This window comes from Zosterops lateralis, assembly GCF_965231275.1.
Source record: "Zosterops lateralis genome assembly, chromosome: 7".
Classification (NCBI taxonomy): domain Eukaryota; kingdom Metazoa; phylum Chordata; class Aves; order Passeriformes; family Zosteropidae; genus Zosterops; species Zosterops lateralis.
Window position 1 is genome coordinate 28867691 of NC_139767.1, and position 15263 is coordinate 28882953.

Genomic DNA, 15263 nt, shown 5'->3' on the forward strand with positions numbered 1-15263 from the left:
TTAAGAGCATCTTTATCTGTCTAAGTATTATCTAAACATCAGTGACCCAAGAGTTCACTTAAAGTTTAGGTTCAAATTTCAGCAAGTGCAGGACTGAGAGAACTGGAAATAGCTCACACTAGAGGAAATACTTGAGAAGTTCTTGTTGTATTTAAATCCATAAACAGTCTGCTTTCACAGTATTCTGTCTTATTTTTTGTGTAAGAATATTGGGAAAGTATTTCTCAGCCCTCTGAAATTGTCACTGCAGGTCATGATTGATAAGAAACCACTTATACTTTAGAAAATGTTACACTTGGTCTGCCTGTGGCAAATTTGCAAAACAACAGGAATTTCAACTTTGAGAGGCCCAGCCTCAGGCTTTACAGATGCCATTATCGCATTTCACAGCATCTGGATTTTCTCTGGTCAGATACCAAGCTCTTGAAGTCTCTTCAAAGCAGTGGTGTCTCCCAAATCCATCTGTGTTTCCTCTAAAGGTAAAGTTTTAGGGTGACTTCCCACTGACTGTCAGCAAAGATTCAAATGTTGTTGCTGAATCACAATTCCTTAATTCTGGGGAGAAAAAAATTCTGAGAATCAGCTGATAGTTAAGGATGGGCATGTAGGTGGTAAATCCCATGGACTCAGGGTTGCAGGAATACAGCTTAATAGGATTTTGTGCAGAAAAGGTTTTTAGAAAATAACTCTGTAAGGGACTGGATTATGAAGTGGCATTTGCACCTGAAAGGTGCAAACTAAGGCAGCTAAGGTCTAGGGTGGAAATACCCTTATTCCTTAAGGCAACAGGAGGATGTTTTGTTTTCTTTTCATTGTAGAAATGCTTATAATCCAAAATAGCTAAAATACTCCATTTTTTTTCAGATTCATTATGGCTGAGCTGCTGCAGACAGAAAAAGCTTATGTCAGGGATTTACATGAATGTTTAGAGGTAAGTTATGGCCCAGGAGGTCCCCAGTATTTCCTGGAAGCACAAGTTGTCCTCTGCAGTGGGGGTGTTCACTTTAATGCACAGGCTGTGCCCATTGATTCATGGAACATTTCCTTAAGGATTCAGATCTATTCCTTTGCATCATCTCATACTAGAGAAACTTCTGGATTTGCACAGTCAAATATCTTGCCTAGCTGTACATCAGGCTGTTCCTAAAAGCGATGGTGATATTCAAGGCAAAAAACAGAGTGTAATTCAGTGAAATCTGTCAGCTTTCACATTCCTGCAGTCTGACAGAGATTTTTATGTATCTAATGCTACTGAAGTGGCAAATCTGGCTTATCTTGCAGCTGTTTCTGCCTGCAGTTTTTGGACACCATCAGGTGGACAGCAAAGACAGGTGTTGTTGGCATGTTTCTGCTTTTCCCTTAGACAATTTCAAAGCACTTTGAATTTCTCTGGAGAGCTTTCTACAACACTGGAAAAAATGTTTTTAGCTTGTTTATTTAATCTCAAAGTACATAGTTCCTTTTCAGCCTCTGCCTTTGGCAGTAAAACAGGATCTATTCTTTTCCACTGCATTTATTTCACAAAATTAAGAGTTTCTGGTGTCTTCCAGACATACCTTTGGGAAATGACAAGTGGAGTGGAAGAAATACCAGCTGGGATTCTTAACAAAGAACACATCATCTTTGGCAATATTCAGGAGATATATGACTTCCATAACAAGTAGGTTTTCTCAGCAGTTCTGGTAATGTTTAGGCACTTGTGTATCTCTATGGTGTCTGCAGAGAACCCCACAGTACAGTGCACACCTGAGTGTAAAGTAATTGATCCAGATTTGCAAAATAATGTTTGATTTGTTTTGTTTCTTTTACAAAAATGAATTGCAACTTAGTTCAAACTTCATCTTTAGCTAATTAACAATGCTAAAGTCATATTACACCAGTGCTTTGCTTTGCAGTCTGATACATGCTTTCCATCTCGCAGCACCAGATCTAGTCTGGATTCTTGCCTGTCAAAAATATGAACTTAGAAAACACAAAGGGGAGAAAGTGGAATTGTTGGCATGAGCTGGGTTAATAAGTAGCTTTCTGCCACTTCTTGGAGACTTTCTGTATTTAATCTGTAACTAAGAGTACCCCATCTTGTTAAGATAAGACTGTGTACCAGATCAGCTTAGAGGGCATTGTTTCCATGGTATAATGTGGATGCAACAACAGTTATAATCTTAACATTTAGGGGTGCTGGATCCAACAAGTTCAGTCTGAATTCCAAATCTGCCTTCAGGTTACACTTTTAAAACAAATCAGAGAATCCTTCCCTGTTCAAGCTGTGGGACATTTCAAATGTTTCAGTCAGATAAATGTGCTATCACATAAACAGGGCCCAGCAGAGCATGCCATATGCATGCTTTTGTGCAAGCAGCTTCAAAGCATGTCAGGATAGTAGCCTGACTGCCTTCCCAATTCCCCTTTCTCTGTGGTGCTATATTTTTGTTCTGGTGACCCTGACTGATGCCATCTGATTACCCTCCTTCTTGAGTTTCCACTGCTCCCAGTTACCATCCCTGCAGCCTCAGTCATGTTCCACAGCTTCTCACTGCTGTCATTTCTCTGACCCCTCCTCCTGCAGCCTGCTGCTTCTATGTAATATTTTTTCCTCTAAAACTTCTTTCTAGCTATGCTAAAATAGATTTCCCCTGTCCCCTCCACTGGGATCCTCCACAGCCTTCTCCTTTGGCTGGTGATGTTAAGGCATCCTCCAGCCTGATTCAGAATCCATGTCCAAGGAAGGACAGCAAAGCTGGTGAATGGTCCAGAAAAGGTGTTCTAGGAGGAGCAGCTGAAGTAACTGTTTCACTTTCTTCTTTCCACCCAGGCATTGTACAGGGCTCTATCTGTAAACAAGTGTCACTTGTGACACAAGCTGTTCAGAGAGAGTTGATTAAAAATAAAATCTGTATTTTGAAAGTTTGCTACTTACCTATGAAATGGCGAGCTTGTTTTAGTTGTTGTCCTTTGTCCAGTGTGCTGAGTCAGGTTTGGGAATCTGGTAGCTTTGGACTTCCCTTGTTGCTCTTTGTCTGAACCACTACACAACAACTCTTTGAGGATCTACATCCAAACAGAACAGTCCTGGATACACTGACTCCCTACTAGGGATTGTCTCTTTTTCCTTCCTCGTGGAGTTAATGACTGTACTCAAAAAACAAAGCACACCTTGGCAAGTGACACTATTTCTGCTGGCTGGACACTTGGGTAGTCTCATAATCAAGATACAAGTACTGATCATTAGCACTGATTAACTCATTCATTACCCTGCATCTCCTGGGTGTTTGACTGTAACTAATTACATTGGTGTCTTCTTTTTTCAGCATTTTTCTAAAGGAGCTGGAGAAATATGAACAACTGCCTGAGGATGTGGGCCACTGCTTTGTCACCTGGGTAATGAGGCTGCTGCTTCTCATCATTTATTCAAATTAATTCCTCCAGCACAGACGGGAACAAGCTGGGAATAGGTGTGAGGGTTATGTCCCCAGTGATAAATGAGATTAGGAGCTACTCTCCAACTGCTTTGTCCTTCACCTGTCCCAGGGTGAAAGCTTCCACCCTTCTCCTCAGCAATAGTTTGAAGGCTTTCCAGAGCCTCTCTCCTTGTCCTCTACTGACCAGCACAGCTTTTATTTACCTCTGCCAGTTTCTGCTTAGCAGAACTCCATCAAACCAAACCTATTTTTAGAGGTGACATTCATTTCCCTGTGAGGGGCCCTGGGAGGACAGACATTTAAAATCTTAATATACTTTCCTTAAAGAATTTTAGTCATGCCATTAGAACTCCACAAAGGCATGAAGAACATATTTTATTGACTTTTTTTCTCCAGAAATTAGTGTCAAATTTCTGAGCCACTGTGCTCTCTCATTCCATTACGCAATGCCAGGATAATTTCCAACAGGACTTTGAAATCTTGATGCAGAGAGTCTTCATGAGCTTAGGAGGCTCTGAGAATTTGCTACAGTAATTTATCTGTATGAAAGCTGTTCTCTTTTCAAAATATTTACCAGTCAAGTCAGTCATCTCTGTGTTTTGTCTGATTGTTTTATTCATATATCAAAGCTAGATATTAGTATTTTAAGAGTAAAGATGAAATATTCTCACTTATCCAAAAAATGAGCATGTTTAGATGATTTCAGATGGGCTTTTAATTTAAAAACATGTCACAAGTCTTAATGAAATGGATTCAGAAATATTGTTTACAAAGAACAGGTTACCTGTTTAGGAAAGATGAATGCATTTATGTATCATTCTCTGCAAGATCTTCACAGTACTTTAAGATACTACTGCATCATCTCAGCAAAGGTGCATGTCCAGAGCTGTGTGTGTGGTTACAGATATACACACAAAGCTGCCTGCACAATTGCAGGATCCTGTTGTTTAGATATCTGGAATTTAAAAATGCAATAGCAATAAAAGGAAAACATCCTCCTCTTTTATTGCCCTCCCTCTTCTTGAGACCAGAGTACATTAGTAAGAGATGAGAGTGCACAGATGCTTTTAATTTCTGCTTAAAAGGAAACAAATTAGGAAATAAAATGCAAAACACTCCTAGCACAACATAAAATTTGAGCCATTGAAGTTGGAACCAAAGTAGGAAAGGCAAGTTTGGGCCAAGTGTCACAAATTTCAAGTAAAAAATGTTGGCTTGTGCAAGTTTAAACTACGTGAGTCACTTGCCCAGATTCTAGACTGGCTTTATCTTCAAATAGGTGATAGAGTCAACACTTCGTAACTGAGTTTTGAGACTTTCAAACTCTTGTGTAACATTCTTAGAGAGCTTAGAAATTATTTTACAACTGGATTAAAGTTTTTAGGCCTTTCCTCTGTGATACTTGTTAAAGAAAACCTCCCCCAGCCCTCAGAACTGCTCAAGACATGACCCTTAAAGCCTTCTGCTCTTAATTTCTGCTCTTGTGCTGCTTGGTGGCAGGGTGGGGGTGGGTGATGGGTATGTGGGAGAGAGTTGTCACCTGTGTTTATCCTGGTGTGCTTTAATAAAAAACTGTGGGAGCAGAGAAATAGCTTATTTTGCTTTTCCCTTGATGTTTGTTTTCACAGGCAGACAAATTTCAGATGTATGTCACCTACTGCAAAAACAAGCCTGACTCCAGCCAGCTCATCCTGGAACATGCAGGGACCTTCTTTGATGTAAGCAGCCACTGCTGTTTTCCTTCCACACACCTGGTGCAGCTGAAACACCTCTTTTCACACTCAGGCTACGGGTTCCTTTCTGTGCCTTGGCATTTGGGATTTTCATTCCACTGCAAATATCCCATGCTGTGAGAATTGATCAGTTGTGGTGTGGTGTGTGGTGAGGTGTGGAGACACACACTCCTGAGGGAACCTTTGGGCATTTTTCAGACTCAATCCTTTCTAAAGATCTGGTTTAGATGTAATCTCTGTTTCTGGGTTAGTGATAAAGTGAAAATGTCAAATTCCATTATATATTATGGCTGAAATCCCTAAATGTAAAACAAGCTTCTATCCTCCTGTTCTGCAAATTCTACCCAGCCTATTCCACATTTACTTCATTGTGCTAATAAGGAACTCCATTGACTCCAACTGGACTTTTTCCTATACAAGTGCTACAGGCAGTGATAAATGCTTTTAGGCTCCAATTCCAATTTTGTAGGCTGAAAAAAATCTTTCAAGTTTTTGAGTACCTTTAAACCAAGCTCTTCCTCTTATTTGACCTCATCCATTTTACCATGCTTGTCTACTACCTTATTAGCTGTCTTTCTGGAAAAAAAAAAAAGAAAAGAAAAGAAAGAAAGAAGTGCTAAGACTTCTCTTCCAAAGCATTGAAAGTGTTTGCAAATGTAACACATCAGCAGGATCCAAGCTGTGATGGAGTTGGCAGCTGACATAAATCAGCTCCTCTGGAGTTTTTAGGTGACAATGGTTACAGAATTTCAGCCTCTCTCAATAATGAAAGGTCTCACAGGAGCCGCAGGAAAAGGGATGAAGACCTTTTGCCTTGTGACCGGATGGTCTGAAAGCCGAGTGGAACTGGAAGGGGTTTTCCAGGAGGTGGCGCTTGAGCCTCTTGAATGGTTTATACTGGTCAGCGATGTGGAGCTGCCTTAGGTGTCCATCGGTGTTGTTTGCGCAGGTTAAAAGCTTTTCCACTCCAGCTCTCTGTATGGGCTAGAAAGCTGCCTGATATTGCTTAAAGTGAATATTCGTGTGTCAGCATCTGCTGTTTTGCCAGAGGGAGGTGTTTGCCTTCCCTGGGTGCTGGGCCATCACTCAGTGGTGCCTGTGCAAAAAGAGAAAGCTGACTATATCCCCCCCAAAAAAATCCTCAAGGAGGCACTCAGCGTGAGTGACTAAGGGAATGCAAAGTACCTGTAGATTCTTCTTACCCTGAGATCTTGGAGTGCCGGTGGTTCAGGGGCAGGACAGCCTGGCACAAGGAATACAGAGAAAATAGTTGGTCCTTTTTTTCCAGGCAGAACCTGGAATTTCCCAAAACCCTGATGATGGGAGTGAATTATCTACAATAACACCCCCTAGTAAAAAGCCTACTTGAAAATCACAAGTGTTCCTCAAACTTCATAAGCTGTCATAGAAAGCCACCTTTGAGATGAAAACAGTCCCAGGAATTTGTTTGAGTCCTTCAAGCCCACAGAAAACTTGCAGCTACAGGGCTCATTGTAAGGGTTAACTAATTAGGACAAGGAGAAAAGGTAGGTGACATATCTCATTCGAAACCATGAAGAGAGTTACGAGCAATGCTGAGAGCTGGGATGTTCTCAGGATGTAAGTGAAGCCATGTATGTAGAGAAAAGCAATTTATTTTATTGAACCAGTTGAGACAGGTGGAAAATAATGCACAGATTCTCAACTGTGAAACGTGCCTCGTTTATCCTACAGCATTTGTCTAATAAAGCATAAAGATTGCCATCTTCCCTCCCTACAGATGGTGCTTTGTTTATAAAATACAGAAGTTGTTGGTATGGTTATATTAGCTGGAAATTGCACAGGGAATGAAAATAGTGTGTTTATTCTGACTTAACTGCAATAGCCTTATTCATTTCACTCTTTTAGTTTTTGTGTCTGTCTTGTTCATTATTGCTTAAAACTGTGTTCTTTATTCAGCAGTTTCAAAGATAAATGACACCTGCCATGTTTAGCAAATTTCAATATTTGTAATACCATATACTTCAGGCTAGCAAGGTATATTTTTGATTACCAACATGTGTTAGCTGTCAACTTCAATCGGTAGAATCAGCATGTTATTGAGGTAATCAAGTTGATTTTAGTGTCTTTAGTTAAACGAGCTTTGATCTTTGGGACAAAGTTTAGTTGAGACATGGACATGCTTCTGCTATTTGGAATACCTTTTTTGCTTTGAATCTTGGACAAGATCTGGTTTTATATTCCAGAAGCCACAGGGCACTTTTGATTTGCGTGACCAGCATGGAACATGGTAAAGCTCAGTGACTCTGGTAGCATTGCAGAGCATGGTGTATCTGCATGGATGAGGGTTCTTGGACAGTTTCTCTGCTGAGCCAGAATGTCCCTTAGGAAATGAGCAGAGGCACAAACAAGGTCTTGCTCCAATACTTCAGGGACCAGAGGGAGGAGCTGCAGGGAGAATGTCCCTTCCCAGCACTTGTCGAATGTCACTCCACCAACCCAGTGTGTCCCTGCACAGTCTGACCAGGGAGCATCCTGGCAGAGCAAGGAGTGCCAAAGGGGAGGAATCTTGCTGAGAGCATGCCCTGCTGTTCAGAGCTCTGGGGGGAAGGAGCAGGGCTAATTTTGTTACTTGGATGCTACAAAAACAAGTGTACTTTGCCAGCTCCAGGAAGTTCACAGATGTGACCAAGGTCTTGCTGGCTGCTGCAGTTATGAATTAAGTCTCAGCCATGTGCTCTGCAGGCACAGTTCCTCTGTGAAGTCAGCTGTGACTCAGCTTCATGCAAACTCCATTAATCCCCAAGCAGAGCCCCTTCCCTTTCGAGTCTCGTTCATGGCACCAGAGCTATTAAAAAAAAATAGTAAAAGAAACTAAACAAACAAACTAAAAATTTGTTGGCACATTGTGTGCAAAGTGGATGCTTTTGCATCCCAGCATTAAGACAAACACTGAAGCTAAAAAGAAGCAGTAACCTCCCTAGTACTCAGCAGAAAATCAGATTGTATACAAAAGGAAAATCTCTGTTCTTGGCAGCTCTTCTCCCTTCATCTTCCATAACATCTTCTTCACTTCACAGTCTCAAGTTTGTAGTCCAGTAGCCGGAGAAAAGTTCCATTCCCCTTTTCCATTTGCTTCCTTAAGAATCAAGGATTTCCTGGTGGCCAGGAGCAAGGCACAACATGCCCAGGTCCTGGCAAAGACAGAAGGGATTCCAATCTGTTCTATTTCAGCAGAGAATCTGCCCCTGTAGGAGATGAGTTTGGAGTCTTTTAGATGGCTAAATATGCTTGTTAGGGTCCTGTAGGATCTTCAGGACCTCCTAACTCCCCCTGGAACAGTTGGGAGGAGGCAGCTGGGCCCTTTGCAGCCCTCAGCAGGTCTATGATGTCTCCAGAAATTCATGAGCACATCACACTGATCAGCCCAGACACTTTGGTTGAGGTTCAGGTGATGAAACAGAAGTCTTCAGTGCGGTAACAGGTATCATAAGGGGATCTCTCTCCTGGCTCCCAGGTGCCACCTCAGAGCAGAGCAGGTCTGTCAGGACTGTGTCAGACCTGTTATTCCCCTGTGGGTATTTCAGCTACCCCAGGGCTCTCAAATGGGACTCGATGCCTATGTTTAGACAGCTAAATTACACCCTACTCGTGCAATTTAATTTAATGTCACTTCATTTTAATTGAATGTTAAGATTCTGCTTTCAGCCTGCACAGCTAGGGGAAACCAGATGACATGACAGGTAAGACATACTTAAATCAAGGCCTGTTTACTCAGCAGAGCTTTAGTTTCACTTGTAAAGGGACCCTGCAGTTTAAGTGGCCTTAGGGGGCTCTGCAGTTTATTGTTAGCCTCTCTGAAACCACACTTACATGCATGTGAGCTTAAATAGGGTTAAAAAACTAGACATAGGATGCAGAGATCCAGAGCTAAAATTAGTTATGGGTGGTTCTGTCTGAGTTAATAGTTTTCCATGACTGACTGCTGTTTTTATCCCTTCTAGGAAATTCAGCAAAGACACGGGCTGGCCAACTCCATCTCTTCTTATTTAATCAAGCCTGTCCAGAGGATCACAAAATACCAACTCCTACTAAAGGTACCTCAGTGAGCTGCACAGATCAGCTCATGCAGAGCAGTTCACAGGTGTAATGAGTTACCTCTTGCTTAAGGGAGCTGCTTCATGACCTGTAAGCCTAAGTCCCCTAAGTCCCCAGAAATCTTCCAAGGACACAGTCTCTCTTGAAAACACTTTTTTTTTTTTTTTTTTTTTTTTTTTTTGTCTTGTGTTATAGTTGTTCCCATTTGACCCCCACTATTTGTGAGCATCATTGTGGGGGTTGCTCCAGTTAAACTTTTTCCTGTCTCTGGAGCAGCTTGCAGGGGCCAAGTAGCACAGCTGGGTGTGAAGGCAGCACGTGGATCAGAGTTTATTTATGGGTGTCTGCATTGCCTCTTAGGAACTGCTGACCTGCTGTGAGGAGGGCAAAGGGGAGCTGAAGGATGGCCTGGAAGTGATGCTCAGTGTTCCCAAGAAGGCAAACGATGCCATGCACGTCAGCATGCTGGAAGGTGGGCAGGGGCCGGGGCAGGGAGGGACCTGCTGAGAAATGAAGTTTGTTGGTAACTTGAGGTGGGAGTTAGTAGAGGTTGACTGCAGCAATTCTGTTGTTTCATCATAATTTTTTAGATATCTCCTGGCTCCACCCTTATATTTTTCCAAAGGTCTTGAAAGAATAAAGCTGACTAGGAAATTTTGGTGTGGGGGGGTTATTTATCTGTATCTTGCATGTGTGTATATATGTACATATGTGTGTGTATATACATACACATATACATATATATATGTGCAATGTGTGTATATATATATTTAGCTAAAACATTCCTTCTCCATTAAACAAAAATATCACCTCCTGAAACAGTATCAGTTTGGCTGCTGACAGCTGTAAAAATCCCTGGATGAAAACATTTCATTATACTGTTTCAACATTTGAAAAGTTCTGGTTTTCTGAGTCAAAACAGCTTGTGTTTGAAAATGTTAGCATAGTTATGCCAGCGATTTAAAAAGAAACATTAAAAAATATTTTAAAACTATAGAAAAAAGTTTGATTGGCACAAAGTGAAGTCTTTTATTGGCTTATTATTGTGTGGAGTATTTCTGAAATGTAAAAATTTTATTCTGGACTGAGATGCTTTATTGTGTCTCACACATTTTCTTGGCCTGGGAAAATAATTTCCAGACTGGCTTGAGGAAAACCAAGAAACAAGCAGATTGCTGAAACAAGTGAAAAAAGGAACTGGTGCCAGTAGTCAGGCAGCACAATAAGCCCAGGTGACTAAAATTGCAGGAGGGTAAACTGCATTCATAATGAAGTGCATAGAATTTCTTGCAATCCTGCTCTGTGTACAGTAGCCACTACTAAAACTTTCATAATATTATTTTTGGTTAATTATAACAATACTTCAACAGCAGCCTCATTTAGCACATATGGTGTATTTGACCTCCAATGAAGTAATTACGTCTCTGCAGTGGAAAAAAAAAAGAAAAAAGAAAAATATTATCACTGGGGCAATAGATAGCCATTATTGTCCTTTCAGAATATGAAAAAAAAAAAAAAGAAGAAGACAAAGACCCTTTTATTTCAAGTCTTTACTCCTTTGGTGTTTCTGTGAATTGCTTGTCCCAAGAATAAATACAAGCTATTATATTTCATGGTTTTAGGGTTTGATGAGAACCTGGACGTCCAGGGAGAGCTGATTCTTCAGGATTCCTTCCAAGTGTGGGATCCCAAGTCCCTCATTCGGAAAGGCCGTGAGAGGCATTTGTTTCTCTTTGAAATCTCTTTGGTGTTTAGCAAAGAGATCAAAGATTCTTCAGGACACACAAAATATGTTTACAAGAACAAGTTACTGGTAGGTGTGGCTGCAAAGAAAATATTCTGGGTGTTGTGTTTTTTGTAGGTAGAAGGGGTGTTTTGGAGGCTCACATGTCCCCTGCTGGGTTGGGGGTTCCTTTGTCCCTGGAAGGGCTGGCCCTGAGTCCTGCAGGACTCACCTGCAAGTCAGTCTGCAGTGAGTCTGGAGAGGTTTAAGGCAGTGAGATGTGTGAAGGCTGGGGGGAAATGTGAGCAGGATCACTCCAACCATTCACTTCCCTGCCACCCCAGAGCTTTTCTCTTTCTTTTATCTGTGTGTAACAAATGAAGATAAGATCCCATTCCCCTACCCATCCCAGCCTCCCCATTTCTTCCCACAAGTCCAAAGTTCTCTGGACTCATGAAGCTTCAAATATATGAAATCTTTCATCATCTCTCCTCCACATTAGACCTCAGAATTGGGAGTGACTGAACATGTTGAAGGAGATCCCTGCAAATTTGCTTTGTGGTCTGGACGAACACCATCCTCAGACAATAAAACAGTGCTGAAAGTAAGTCTTTTATGTTTGTTTTCTTTGCTTTTAACACTTCTAGTTCAGGCCTTGGGAGCCCTGAATGAAAGGTCAGTTTCTTCCTTCCTTATATTGACATGGCTTTGCTATCTGCCTGTGGGATCATGCCTGCATCAGGAGCAGCTGAGCTCTAAGGCCTCAGTAGCAATTGGGACAGTTGTGCTGCTGTGCTGGAATTGCATCTCCTCTTGCAGCCTGGGTTGAGCAGATACACACTGACACAGGGCAGGTCTCAGGGTGTTTGCTGGGAGGTGTCATTCTCTTATTCCTTTGCCACTGGGCTTATCAACAACCAGCCTCCTCCACAGACCTCCAGAGCTGATAGCCTGTTCTGTCAAGTGAGTCTCTGCTGAAGAATCCATGCTATACTTGTTTTGTCTAAGGAAATCCCAGCTGTGCACTGATAACCTGTTTCCCCTCTACAGAGCATGCTGTATTGCTAGCAATAAATGTATTTATCCAGAGCTTAGCTGCTTTGCTGTTGCTTGCCAAGTAGGTCTGACCAGAATGCTCTCAGTTCCCTTGGGGTTACCAGGTAATCCAGCAGCTGCAACAGTGCAGCAGAGAGGACAAAGAGTTAATCATGGCATTCATCAGCTGGCCATGACTCCTCTTCATGGGAGGTGAGAACATGATAAAGTCTTTGTCTTTCTGCCTTGTGAAACTTTAGGCATCCAGTATTGAAACAAAACAGGAATGGATCAAAAATATCCGGGAAGTTATTCAAGAGAGGATCATTCATCTGAAAGGAGCTCTGAAAGAGCCAATTCAGCTCCCCAAGACACCAGCAAAGCAGCGGAACAACAGTAGAAGGTAACTTCAGTCATTCCCCACAATATGAAATCACTAGTGTTTTCTCAACCCACAGCAATGTGGTGTTTGTGGACTTTATACTGGTTTTTACTGTAGTCAATGCAGTTTTCATCATCTTTGCTTTTTTATGTTGTCTTGGCAAAAGTAGCTAGAAGTCTTTTTTATGATGTAGATACAAGATCTTTCATTTTATGCTCCAAAGTATAGAGAGAAACAGTAAAAATTCTTTGGAGTCCAAGGTAATAGATCTTTCCTAAAGTACATTTTACTTCATATTTGAGTAAAAACAGATTTTTTTCCTTGTTTGGCACATTTAATTGTTTGGCAACCAAAATAATAGTTGATCCTGACAATATATTGAAGAATATATAGTGAATAATCTGTATTTCATCATCAAATACAAACTTGTTTCAGCCTGTAAAGTAATATTAAAATTTTGTCAACTTGTTCAATCCTGGATTAAATAGAAATTACAGATAATGAATTGTTCTTTTACTGCTGTGGCATTCCAAAAGCCACCTGTAATTTGAGCATCTTTATTTCCTCATCAGATTTTATCCCCCTTTTACTTCAGGCTGTGTTATAGAGACATCCAAAGCATAAATAACCACATCATCCAGGAGACCTGTAGCAAAGCAGAGATCCAGACATTTCCTCTGCAAACATGCTCCAATACAAAAGTTTTCTTGTACAGAATGGAAACATATTTTTTCTTTGTCCCTAAGGATATATTTTGTATTATTTAAGTATTTACCTTGGAAGACCAACAAACATTTATGATATGTGTTAGCAGCCTCAGTGAGGTAAATAGGCAGAGCTCTATACTGTATTTATCTATGTTTGGATAGCATCTTTATGGCTTAGTATTAAATTCCAGAAGAAATTTAAACAAATGTTGTGATTATGTGCAAATCCAAACCCCATGGCTGAGGGTGACATCATTCTAAATTGAAGAGCTCTGTAGCATCATGGGCTGCCTCAGTGGGGTAATTTTAGCACAATCCAGCTCTGTCCTGCTGACTCAGCCCTGCTCAACTCCACCTGTAACATTGTGCTCACTGGTGGAGTGTTAAGGAATGTCACTGTTTTCCCATCACATCTCTTGCAGAGATGGAATAGATGATGCAGACAGCCAAGGGGATGGCAGCAGTCAGCCTGACACCATTTCCATTGCCTCCAGGACATCACAGAACACAGTGGACAGTGATAAGGTAGGACTGAAATGTGAAAATACATGGCAGGTAATTGCCCCCAGAAAGCTGTAAGTGAAAAGCAGAATAGAAGGCAGAAGACGACAACCTGTCTTTGACTGGGTGAGCTGAAACTTGTATTCCCTCTTGCCAGGTCTCTTTCTGTGTGCTCATCAGTACTGCTCTTCCACACAGTAACATCTTTTTACTGCTGCTTGTTTGTGCTTAATACACAGAGGTTCAATTGGCTCTGAAGAAACAGCCCAGAGCAACTTTTTTGTGCCTAGTAAATCTTGTCCTGTGAGATCCAGCTTTTGAATGAGCAAACAGCTGCTTATGTTACACATTTCCCTCTGAGCTGAAATCAGTTGTTTGTTGGAGGGGATGCAGGTACTTACACACCAATTAATGCAACAACACTGGGATCCTGGCTGGTATCTTGAAAGCCTGGGAGACCTACCATTTCCAGAGACTGTGATTCTGGAGCCCTCTCCTCACAGACATATGCTGGAGCATATGGATGGCCCTGGGACACACTAGATACTGTTGGAATGCTGCACACTGTTGGCATGTACTTGTCATTTTACTTGTCAGACAATCTGAGGCCACATCCCCAGCTCCACTAGGATGCCTCACTTGAATTTGTCATCCTGATACCTCCAGCTGTGCTCCTACACTGAATTAGCAGTTGATTGTAGGAGAAAATGGGCAGTTAATAATTACCGTAGCTACACTGATGGGATTTGTCATATCCCCTGAGAGAATGCCCATGTTTTCTCCATGTGTTGTTTTGAAATCACATGTAACTTGAAAAAAGCTGAATTGTCCTATGCCTTTATGGATTTATCTGTTTGTCAGGGCTTTAATTATGCTGTCACTCAGACAAGGGAGAAAGGTGCCTTCACAAAATTAGAGTCCAAGCTTTGGTTGTAAAGTTCACAGGTAAGGTTCAGTGCAGACACTGTTTTGAAAGCTGGACTCAGAAATATAAGTTAATTGCAAATAAATTACCTTTGTAAGACTATCTGTTGTATTTATCTTAAATGCACGTCCCCATGATTTTACTTTTTTGTCCAATAATGTGCATTAGAAAAGTATTAAGCCTCACAATCCAAAGGCCACTGTAATGTATGCAAATACTTTGCCCGATGTCTGAGAAGTCTTCAATCCACATGGACTTGTCTTACTTTCTGTTTTTCACATTTATCATTCCTGCTAAAAGGCCCTGACTTAGTTCAGTGCTTGATCTCATGCTTAATTTTAAGCACTCACCTAAGCTTTGCTCATTTGCCCCAGCCCATTGTCTCAGTTGCATGAATTCTGGCCATGTCTAGGTAAGATGCTGCACGTTGCATGCTGCAGCTGCATACAAGGGCCATGGTGCCAACACAGGCTGTGTACCCTGAAAGACAGCCCATCGTGGCAGGAGTTGGTTTAAGGATGCAAGACTGGAAACATTTATAGGAATTTCTATCCAGAACCTTGTTTGAACTGAACAAGAAATGTGTATGAGATAAACTGAGTAAATATCATATAGGGAAAAAAAGTTGTTACCACTGGGGAAAGAGTTGTGTCATGCTTTTAACTTTTTTGAGGTGAATTCGTTCACTTGCTGACTTAAGGCTGTGTGGTTTTGTGTCCTGTTATACATTTAATGACTAGAAACAAATTTGAGTGTACAGC

At 41.3% G+C, this 15263-nt stretch overlaps 1 protein-coding gene across 5 annotated transcripts in view; it reads left to right on the top strand.

The window, feature by feature from the left end:
• Positions 1 to 15263, top strand: part of KALRN (kalirin RhoGEF kinase) — a 473348-nt gene that overhangs the window by 328335 nt on the left and 129750 nt on the right. For all 5 annotated transcript variants that reach the window (XM_083865423.1, XM_083865425.1, XM_083865420.1 and 2 more), the window contains exons 24-33: positions 865 to 931; positions 1551 to 1660; positions 3309 to 3378; positions 5048 to 5137; positions 9136 to 9228; positions 9590 to 9701; positions 10852 to 11042; positions 11455 to 11556; positions 12248 to 12390; positions 13499 to 13601. In XM_083865423.1, the coding sequence (XP_083721549.1) occupies positions 865 to 931; positions 1551 to 1660; positions 3309 to 3378; positions 5048 to 5137; positions 9136 to 9228; positions 9590 to 9701; positions 10852 to 11042; positions 11455 to 11556; positions 12248 to 12390; positions 13499 to 13601 (1081 nt within the window). The remainder of the gene's footprint in view (positions 1 to 864; positions 932 to 1550; positions 1661 to 3308; positions 3379 to 5047; positions 5138 to 9135; positions 9229 to 9589; positions 9702 to 10851; positions 11043 to 11454; positions 11557 to 12247; positions 12391 to 13498; positions 13602 to 15263) is intronic.